At 44.0% G+C, this 11,212-nt stretch overlaps 1 protein-coding gene across 1 annotated transcript; it reads left to right on the top strand.

The window, feature by feature from the left end:
- The first annotated feature begins 1,020 nt into the window (after nucleotides 1-1,020).
- On the top strand, nucleotides 1,021-2,756 carry LOC123986617. The gene is made up of 2 exons (XM_046074975.1): nucleotides 1,021-2,503; nucleotides 2,586-2,756. Exon 1 carries the CDS (start codon nucleotides 1,533-1,535, stop codon nucleotides 2,247-2,249), a length of 717 nt encoding a protein of 238 aa, XP_045930931.1. The 5' UTR covers nucleotides 1,021-1,532; the 3' UTR covers nucleotides 2,250-2,503; nucleotides 2,586-2,756.
- Nucleotides 2,757-11,212: the final 8,456 nt, after the last annotated feature.

The raw sequence follows: 11,212 nt of genomic DNA, 5'->3' as shown, positions 1-11,212 counted from the left end.
TATTGTGGCACCAAGGGCCACTTTGTTTCTTGGTGCCCAGGTTCAGCCAAAAGGTCGGACTCCTCGGTAGGCGTGGGTTTACTGAGGAGTCGACCCCTTGGCCCCACACACGCTCCTCAACGGTTGTCCATCCTGGCCACCTTATGCACCCCCTCGATCTCCCTGTCCCTCCAAGCCCTTATTGATTCCGGTGCCGAAGGGACTTTGGTTAACAATGTTCTTCGTGATTTCCTGAACCGTCTTGTGTTTGTCTACCTGGACTATATCTTTATCTTTTCCAAAGATGTCTCTGAGCATGTTTCCCACGTCCGTTAGGTTCTCCAGCGGCTGCTTGAGAACAGAATCCCGCAAGCAGCTGCAACAATTTCTTGGGTTCGCCAACTCATCCAGGACTACAGTAAGGTCGCAGCCCCCCTAACCAGACTTATCCACCAAGACACCTTTCTCCTGGCCACCTGAGGCCCAGGTTGCCTTCAACAAGCTCAAATCCCTCTTTACCTCTGCTCCCATCTTAGTACACCCAGATCCCTCAAGACAGTTTATCATCGAGGTGGATGCATCTGACAGCGGGTGGTGGGGGGCCGTGCTGTCCCAGCTCTCTGGCTCCAGTCAGACAATGCATCCCTGCGCCACCTTCTCTCGTCGTCTGACCCCTGCTGAAAGGAATTACGACGTTGGAGACCGGTAACTCCTAGCAATCAAACTAGCACTAGAGGAGTGGCGACACTGGCTAGAGGGCACAGAGCAACCTTTCATTGTTTGGACAGACCATAAGAACCTCGCCTACATTCAAACCGCTAAGAGGCTCAACTCTCGCCTGGCACTTTAATTTCATTCTGACTCACAGACCCGGCTCCCGGAACGTTGAGCCTGATGCCCTCTCCAGGATGTTCCACTCCCCCATGGACGCCTCCGACCCAGACACCATCCTCCCTGCTAGCTGTGTGGTGGCGGACATTTCCTGGGAGATTGAGTCAGCCATCAAGGAGGCCCAACGCTCCCATCCAGACCCAGGTAACGGTCCTGCTAACTGTTTGTTTGTACCCGATCCTGTCCACTCTCAGGTTCTGCAGTGGATCCACAACTCCCGTTTTGCCTGCCACCCCGGTTTTCAGAGAACCCTGTCCTTGCTTAAGAGGAGCCTCTGGTGGGCCACCATGGAGGCCGATGCTCGGGAGTTTGTCAGTCTGCGTCCAGGGAAAATCCTCCCATCGCGCCCCCCCCTTCGGCAAGCTACACCCTTTGTCCGTGCGGGGTCGACCATGGTCTCACATCCCCCTAGACTTCGTCACGTCTTCCTCCTTCCCATGGTAACAACACCATACTCACCATAGTAGACCACTTCTCCAAGTCTGTACACTTTGTCGCTCTGCCCAAGTTACCCACAGCTTGTGAGACCGCGGATCTCCTCATCCAGCACGTGTCACACCTCCATGGTATCCCCCTGGACATAGTGTCAGAGGACCTCAGTTCCACTCCAAAGTATGGAGTGAGTTCTGCCAGTCTCTCCTCAGGTTTCCACCCGCAGTCCAATGGGCAGGCTGAGAGGGCCAACCAGGACCTGGAGTCTGCCCTCCGATGCGTTGTCACCCAGAACACCCATACCTGGAGCTCTCACCTGGCCTGGATCGAATATGCCCATAATTCCCTCGTCAGCGCTGCCACGGGGCTGTCGCCTTTCGAGGCCTCTCTGGGTTACCAGCCCCCCCTGTTCCCGGCCCAGGAGAAGGATCTCACAATGCCCTGTCCAACACCACCTCCGTTGCTGTCGTGAGATCTGGAGGGACACTCGGGCGGCCCTCAGATCTACGGAGAACAACCATCGCCTGGCAGACCGACATAGGATCCCAGTCCCTGCATATGAACCAGGTCAAAGTTTGGCTACACACATCTCTCTCTCAGATCGGAATCCCGAAAACTGTTTTATTGGCCCCTTCACCATCGAAAGGATCATCAACCCCTCGGCCGTCAGACTCAACCTGCCTCGGTCCATGAGGATCCACCCCACCTTCAATGTCTCCCAGTTGAAGCCGGTGATCTCCAGTCCCTTGTGCCCTCCGTCTAGGCCCCCTCCTCCCGCCCGGCTCATCGATCACCCTGCCTATTTGGTTCGGCGCCTATTGGATGTCCATCGCCATGGGAGGAGCCTCCAGTACCTTGTTGATTGGGAGGGTTACGGTCCAGAGGAGAGGCAGTGGGTCCCTCGATGCCGACCTGATCAGGGACTTCCATCGGGCCCATCTTGGTAGGGTCGCCAGGAGGCTCCCTTTGGGGGGGGGGGGGGTACTGGGTTGGTCTCTTTTCCTCTTCTCAGTGTCCCCGCCCTTGTTGTTTCTGTCAGTCATGTGTGTCTTGTCCCATGTCTGTGTGATTGGGTGTCCAAGCCTGGCCTCTCTCCACCTGCAGCACTCCGCACCTGGACCTCATCAACTCATCAAGGCCTGCAGTCTTAAGCTCTGGTTCAGTCTCCACTCGTCGCCAGTTTGTCCGTTTACCCACAGTGGTATATCGCTCCGGCCAATTTCCTAGTTTGCCTAAATACCTTTTGTGACTTTGCCTAACTTTTTGTTTCCTGTCTGCCACAGTTCCACCTTGGTGCAGAGTCGCTGCCAGCCTGCCTGTCTTCTGGATCGCCAGTCCATTGCTCACAGCTTTCGATCGGATCCCCCCCCGAGACTGGAAACTCTCCGCCAGCCCCCAAACTCCTTTGCCATCTCTGAGCTCTTTAAATAAAGTCCTGCCTCTGTGCCTGCCTACTTCCGCTCACAAGTCCTTTCTGTGATCCCCAACAACAGACTTAACAGACACACTGTGACCTACACTGCACATGTTCGCCAGACTGACAACTTAAGAAGTAACTTAAATATTTTCCTCTGCTAACTTTCCCCGTCACGTTCTGCTGCTTGCTCTCTCATTCATAATCACTTCAGAATCATCGTGTGCCGAACACATTACGCACTGCAGGCGACAGTGATGCTGGGGAGAAATGTGTTTCTTGTAAACTGCGTGACCTTACTGTTGCACTTTACATAACAGCTGCTTATGAGGAAAAAAATTATCATTGCTGTTTCTCACTTCCCCACATTGTATGAGCCAGCTGTATGTTAGCCGAGCAAGCAGCCTGGGCTTGCTGCAAAGCTGCACATGCTTTCTCCCATAACATAACACGGACCGGCTGCGTGGTCTTCATGCAGTCTGGCTCCGATGTCACAAGCAGAATATTTCCTCCTCATTCCTGGTGGGGAGAGGGAGGCGGAGGCAGACAGTCACCGGGGGTCCGCATGAGGTGGGCTCATAACCATGCCGCTCCCCCGACGAGTGGAGGAAATGGTCTGCCTGCGACATCAGAGCCAAGCTGCATGAAGGCCGTTTGGCCAGCTGCAGCCGGTCCGCGCAGAGGTCTTTATACACCACTGAAAACATAGTTATGTAAATTATATTGCATCAGCTGTTCTGGAACCAAAAACTCAGTTTCCCATCTCAGGCTCATTCAACACAGCTCAGGGATAAGCTCAGACTTTTTTAAACCTGCTTTCTGAAACAGGGCCCAGTTGATAGCAGCTGATCTCAAAGCAAAGCCAGTCAACATCAATTGGCAGCTCAGGTGACTCTCCTCTTAGTGTTTTTTGGCAAATTCCATACAAGGCGCCTTATAAAGTAGAGGTCCCGGAACAGAGTCATACCACCAAACATAACTTACTGCAAAGCAAACAAAAGTTTCTTTGATTAAAGTTGTACTGACTGAATTAAAACCCCTTCGCTGCTAACACATGTCCTTCTGATCTAATTCTTACAATGTCTTCTTTTCAGGTTTAGTAGAGGTGATTCCTTGGCCTCTGTCCAGATTTCTGAATGTATCTCGAGGTTGGCTTCCTCAACACGGCCCAGGTGACCTCCACTACTTTGGCCAGATTGCTGCTCTCAATGACTGTTTACAGATACATGTACCAGTCCAGATATGTGGCCCTGCAGGACATGGACGAACTCATTCTGCCCCAGACAGTCGACAGGTAGCACTTATTTAATGAGAGTCTTTTGATAAATCGACCTCTGGTAAATGATGCTTGGTTTGCAATAAAGTTATCATGTTTTTATAGTACGCTGACTGATGAAATACAATCTTTGATCTCACACTCATTTATAATGTTTATAAAGCACTAATTGATGCTTCATAGGAGGAGTTAATGATGTTTACAAATGCAACGTGTGTGTGTGTGTGTATGTATATATAGCTATAGCTCCTGGTTAGCTCAGTGGTTAATGCAACTGACTTTGGTACAGGTGATCCCACCCTGACCGGGAATCAAACCAACGATCACCTGTAGGTTCGATTCCCTGTCAGGGCAGGGGTATCCAGGCAAGGTCCTTAATGTTAATTGCCTACCTCAGGCATGAGTGAAACCGCAAACACAATACCAGTAAGGTCCGCGTCAGGTGCTAAGGAACCAGGGCAACCTGATGAAACCCATCAACACTGATAAAGAAATAACTCCTAGCTCAGTGTTCTAACTCCTACCACACCAGGCAGGACCCCAGGAGCAGGGTGTAAAATGCAGGCAGGAACAGCGTACATGGAACGCCATAACCAGGTAGCTGGCATAGTGTACAGGAAAATCTGCCATGAGTATGGGCTGAGAGTTGAGAATGAGATAAGATCCTGTGGGACTTCAAGATCCAGACTGACAAACTGGTGATGGCTAACCAACCAGACATCGTGTTGATCGACAAACAACAGGCTGCAGTGATAGATGTGGTAATCCCAAGCGACAGCCACATCAAGGAGAAGGAACACGGGAAACTTGAGAAACACCAAGGGCTGAAATAGGAGCTAGAAAAGATGTGGAAAGTAAGAGCAACAGTGGTGCCAGTAGTAATTGGAGCACTGGGGGCTGTGACCCCCAAACTGGGAGAGTGGCTATATGTATATATCTGTGTGTGTGCTTCCAACTCCATTATACTGTTGTTGTGTGTGAAAGCATTTATTTCTGTTAAGCTGCTTGTATGTGTGTAGTGTTTAAAACTTGTAGTAACAGTATATTTTTTCTTTTTTTACCAGTTGGACGGCGCTTTTGCCTCTGCTGGAAAAGAAATATGGGGCTGACCTGTGTTACTTGTTTGAGAATAACGTGTTCCCCAACACCATCAAGTTGCCTCCTCCCACCTCCCAAACTCTGCCCCAGCAGAGCCCCAGCTGGCAGAATGTGCCCGGGGTGAACATCCTGGCTCACTTGTACCAGGAACCCCCTCTTTACGGTAACACGAAGATCATTGTCAACCCACGAACTGTGTTCTCCACGGCCGTCCACAAACTGCTGAGCTCACAGAAAGGCTGCACCTTGGTTGACAGGAATATAGCACGGATGTACCACACAAGGTAAATGGTTGTTTACTTCCTAATCAGATCAGTTGTGATTGTACTTTTATTTGTTGGGAGAATGTGACACAATTCCTCCACATCATTGGTTCAGTAGCTGCAAGGAAAAACAATTAATAAAACAGACTTCTCCTGAAGGAGTAAATGTGTTTATCAAACAGACCCAAGAGATGTTATAGGAAGTGTTTTCAATGGGTGCCACTCTCCTTACATGCTTTTAAGTGAGGACCATACAAATAAAAGTAGAAATGTTAACTGCGGTTTATTATGTATTTTGTTGGATTCACTGAAGTCCCACAGTCTGAGATGGTGAGTTTTGTTGGGGAAATTATCTAAAAAGCAGGTGTAAACATAGTGAAATTGAATTTTCACAACCATGAGAGAGGTTGCAGGAAGAGAGGAAAAATGACTTTACATTTATTCTACAGAAATCTGAATGACATCTGGTAGCCGTAGCCCACAAAGATCCAGAGAGCTGCTTTTAAAAGTTTTTTCCATCAAACTTGAATTTGAACTTGACAATTTTTGTATTTGTAAGTAACTACAGCACTGTTCTTTTCTTTTAATAAGATGTTCATTTAATGCATTCAACTGCATTTATTCTATTGAAACATCTGTGTCAATACCACCTACACCATCAGTTTCTGTGCACAAATTTTGCTCTGCACTATTTTCTCAGTAAACCTGTACTTCACCTGGGTCTGTGTGACCTACTGAAGGTGTCTGTACTGGGTCCAAGCTAGTACTGGCTGAGACTGAATGTGGATCCACTGTGCTTGGACTGGCTGACGAGCGCATGAACATAGTTTATAAACACTGTTTCCCGTCTGCGTTCATCAAACTTAAATAATAGTTGTATTTTATTGTAATGTTGTTTAGGCACAAAGTCTGGCAAGCAACCAAAACACAGATAGACCAAGAGATTTGCTGCCAAGCTGGGTTAGCAAGACAGACTAGAGAGATGCACTGAAGATGCTTGTTAACTTAACATCACTGTTATCTGCTGACATCAGACTTTGAGGGGAGAGAAAACACATTTACCTGACTGCTGTCAGTGAGTTTTTTTTCTCTTCTTGTGTCCAGAAGGATAGGCTAGATTCATCTTTATCCTCTCATCAAAGTTGTAAACATTGACACTCGCTTCAACCTTTTAACACGAGAGTGAGGTGGAGCCCTTCTTAACATGTGGGGCCCTACACAACGTTCGTAGTGAGCTTATTGGACGGCTCTGAAATCTCTCTCTTATTGACATAATGTTAAAAGTTTAATTTAATTTTGTATCAAATTTTTTGTTTACATCTTGTATAATAATCATTGACCCAAGGGAGACAATCTCTAGAGTTGAACAATACGACACACCTTATACTATACCCCTTTTAAACAGGACCTGTGTTGGACCTATTCATATCTACAGAAAGTCACAGGTTAATCCCTGCTTGTCACCATCAGCAGTGGCTCCAGTCAGCAGTGTAGTTTCAATCAATACTAATTCACAGAATTACACAGAATTCCATCATAATGTTGGTAATTGTTTTTTAATTCTACCGCCCAGCCTAGAATTCAGTGAGCTGAAGATAAAGATTATACTTACAAAGAGTAGAAACCTGATTAAAGAAATTCAGCAATTTAAATGAATCCAATTTTTTTCTGGATCAGTTTTGGATAAACACAACTGGATTGAAAAATCGCATTGTTAAATTATCAAAGAGTCCCCTCTGTTTCTATGAGGGACATTGAGGTTATTATTAAAAGAAATCTTTCAAATGCAGATTTGAGCACTCTGGTGCTTGTAGCTCAGTTTGTATAACAGTTGGATTTCTGCTTTCTGTCTGTGCAGAGCTGTGAAACAAACCGAGCTGAAACCAGACCAGCTGATTTACGATGACCGACTGCTGAGCTACAGCACCCGCCTCATACAAACTGTCAATACTGTGCTCAAAGAGAGTGGATTTCTACAAGAGAACAGCATGCAGTAGAGTGTGTGTGCCAAAAATCTCTGACTTTCCAAATTGTTCTGACTTCAGAGGGCGTTTACTTGAATTTCCCAGTTAGGGAAAACAAATTTCCAATTATTCCAACACAACATGAATGCACAATTTCTACCACCCATGTGTAAACATTGTACTTGATGGCAGCATAAAATTAAACAAATTCTTTACAATACAAATAACAATACGGGGAGTCATAACATTAGCATAAAGACTGAAACTAAAAGGTGGATTACAATCTCAAGTGCCATCTTCTTTTGTGATGAACTTTGACCTAGATCCAACAGCGACCTCATAGTCCTCCATTGGTCCATTGTGAGATTATACACAATGGGCTCCCTGGTCTACAGGCCAAAGCTGGACCCTTCTGCTGTGAGGCTGTACTTAGGCACCGTGGTGCTTTGAGCTAAATGCTAATGCATGCTAAAATGTTCACTAAGACAATGCTACATGTGTATGTTAATCAGGTATAATGTTTACCATGTTCACTATGCTGACAATAGAGGGAATTTCTTCAAACTTGGCGCAAACATCCACAATGAACTGAACTTGTCAAAGGTTAAGGTCCTCAAAAAGGTTTTTTCTATTCTAGTTGCAGGTATTTCAACCCTTTATTACACAATAGAAATTATGGAACTAACTTTAAAATTGCACCAACTTATTAAAAGTATATGAATTAAATATAAATGACAATCAGTTGCATTGGTCTGTAGTATGTTAGTAATAATTTGTCAAGTAAGAGTAATGTCAGACTATTTTACTGAATCATGTATTTATTTGTGCTCGCAAGGGAATATCAATCAAACTGGTGTTGGGTTGTTTTGATAGAACATCTCTTTTTTATTGTGCACTCAGGGGGAATATTAATCAAATAGGTGTTGGTTTATTCTATTTATACAATCAGACAAAACTTTCAATATCTTATTCATATCAGTCAGTATATGAAACAGGGCAAGACGTGCAAATATTATATCAAGATGTACAAGGTGAACTTAATATAATATAAATGGTGTGCAAATTCCATCTGTTAAAAACACTCAACACGTCGTGCAAGCAAAAAATAAAAAACTTTGTTCTGAGTTTTGTGGCTTTTATTTTGATAGACCTTTGAATTCCTTGCTCAAAAGGGCAGATTCTTACCATTAATGGCATTTTTTCAAGTGTATCATTAATAATTGCAACTCCTTATGAGCTTCACATTTTGGTAACATATTTTTGCACCTGACTGCTGTTCGATTGGGATTCGTACAGATACTATTACCTAATATTAACATGACTACCTCCAAACAAGAATGCATACCTCTATTATTATGTTTAAAGGATGTGGAGTTAACTACATAACACTAAAGAGCAATTACATAATAATTTTATCAATATTTCTCTATTTTTTTCTTGATTGCTTCAGTTTGTTACGTTAGATTTATTTTTTAATTATTGGTGTCTGAGATGTCAGTTTGGTGTCTTACTGTGTTATTTTAATTTATTGATGTAAAGTTCATTATATCAACAAAAATTGTAAAGATACAAATAATCAGATACGTCTTACATTGCCAGAAGCTCAAATTCAGTTCTTTATTTTTTAAGTGTTCTGCTGAGGTGCAGTTGTGTTTCAGTTCAACAGTAAATCAATTGAAGCAGGGTTTAGATCCAGTCCACTTTAATTTTTTGGTGTGGAACTTTCCAAGTATGATGAGGAGCTGCACAATATAGCCTTACCTTATTATTTACCTTACCACTTTGTAAGGACCATGAAGTACAACATAAAATATGAAATCAAATACATACATTGATACACTCTTTCCCGTTTTTCTGTTAATAAAATGTTCAAATTTTTCCAAAATACATTTGTATGTTCACAGTGGTAAAATATATAAAATTTAATTTATCTTTTCAACTTGCAAAAATCAATGTATAATCAATTATAATCAATGTTAAGTTTAAATATTTGCCAATGAAAATTTGAACAAATATCTTAAAGAATACGTACTACTACCTTATTATTAATACAGTATTTGTAAAGAATAGTACACGCCCTTTTCCACTTTTAATCACTCACAACAGAAAACCAAATGAATTTTGCTGCAGAAAGTATGGTATAGTCCAAAACATTACTTATGTGTTTTCTTACTGTGTTACCACTGACTTGACATGTGCTGCCTTGAGGTAGTTCCTCTTTGTGACCACTGCAGGGCAGTAAACACTAAATTATTTTCCAGCTCTACCATCATCTAAGCAGACATGATGTGATCTCCTCACCCTGTTAATACTCAAATATAAAACACACAAACACAAGAACAGAAGGTTTTTTTCTGACATACTGTGTCTCAGCCAACAGAGCTGGATGTGTTCTTCATACAGAACAAACCACAAAAAAAAAAAGGATATAAGAAGCCTTCTGCTGGAAAGAAAAAGTTTTGGTCGAGCCACAGCACCCCATCAACATGGAAAGCAGTGTTTTCCCCGACTGAGCAGGAGGAGAAGTATCACCTTGTATCAATACCAATATCAATCAGTATCAGTTTTTTTATATAGCACACTTAAAACAACCAAGGTTGGCCTCACACAGTAAAAGTACAGCAATAAAACATTATAATATACAGTATACGATATATAGTGATATTAAAATTGCCAGGAATAATAACAGTCTTAACTCGAAGGAAATGCCAACGAAAAGAAATGTGTTTTTAACAGTGATTTAAAACGTTTGAGAGTTGGGGCCGTTCTGATATGGACTGGCAGGTTGTTCCACAGATTAGGGGCAGCTACACTAAAGGTTCGATCGCCTCTGGTTTTAAATCTGCTTCTGGGTACATCCAGGAGGAGGAGATTGGCGGATCTCAGCACTCTAGCTGCAGTATGAGGTGAACTGGTGAGCTTTGAAAAACTACAGATATTTCTGCACATACAGATTGCATAGTTTGTAGAAGATTTAGGCCTCACGTATGAGGATTGTGGACAAAGACCTTCCATCTTCAAGCTGTAAACAATGTGTAGGTAGGAATATACACTCACCTAAAGGATTATTAGGAACACCTGTTCAATTTCTCATTAATGCAATTATCTAATCAACCAATCACATGGCAGTTGCTTCAATGCATTTAGGGGTGTGGTCCTGGTCAAGACAATCTCCTGAACTCCAAACTGAATGTCAGAATGGGAAAGAAAGGTGATTTAAGCAATTTTGAGCGTGGCATGGTTGTTGGTGCCAGACGGGCCGGTCTGAGTATTTCACAATCTGCTCAGTTACTGGGATTTTCACGCACAACCATTTCTAGGGTTTACAAAGAACGGTGTGAAAAGGGAAAAACATCCAGTGTGCGTCAGTCCTGTGGGCGAAAATGCCTCGTTGATGCTAGAGGTCAGAGGAGAATGGGCCGACCGATTCAAGCTGATAGAAGAGCAACTTTGACTGAAATAATCACTCGTTACAACCGAGGTATGCGGCAAAGCATTTGTGAAGCCACAACACGCACAACCTTGAGGCGGATGGGCTACAACAGCAGAAGACCCCACCGGGTACCACTCATCTCCACTACAAATAGGAAAAAGAGGCTACAATTTGCAAGAGCTCACCAAAATTGGACAGTTGAAGACGGGAAAAATGTTGCCTGGTCTGATGAGTCTCGATTTCTGTTGAGACATTCAGATGGTAGAGTCAGAATTTGGTGTAAACAGAATGAGAACATGGATCCATCATCCCTTGTTACCACTGTGCAGGCTGGTGGTGGTGGTGTAATGGTGTGGGGGATGTTTTCTTGGCACACTTTAGGCCCCTTAGTGCCAATTGGGCATGGTTTAAATGCCACGGCCTACCTGAGCATTGTTTCTGACCATGTCCATCCCTTTATGG

The sequence above is a fragment of the Micropterus dolomieu genome, linkage group LG17 (genome assembly GCF_021292245.1).
Source record: "Micropterus dolomieu isolate WLL.071019.BEF.003 ecotype Adirondacks linkage group LG17, ASM2129224v1, whole genome shotgun sequence".
Lineage (NCBI taxonomy): Eukaryota > Metazoa > Chordata > Actinopteri > Centrarchiformes > Centrarchidae > Micropterus > Micropterus dolomieu.
The sequence above is the reverse complement of the archived record's forward strand: the minus strand, read 5'-3'. Positions and strand labels throughout refer to the sequence as shown.

What these genes read in the sequence shown, in the direction of transcription:
- LOC123986617 (XM_046074975.1), top strand. Translation starts at nt 1,533, where the DNA reads ATGGGCAGGCTGAGAGGGCCAACCAGGACCTGGAGTCTGCCCTCCGAT.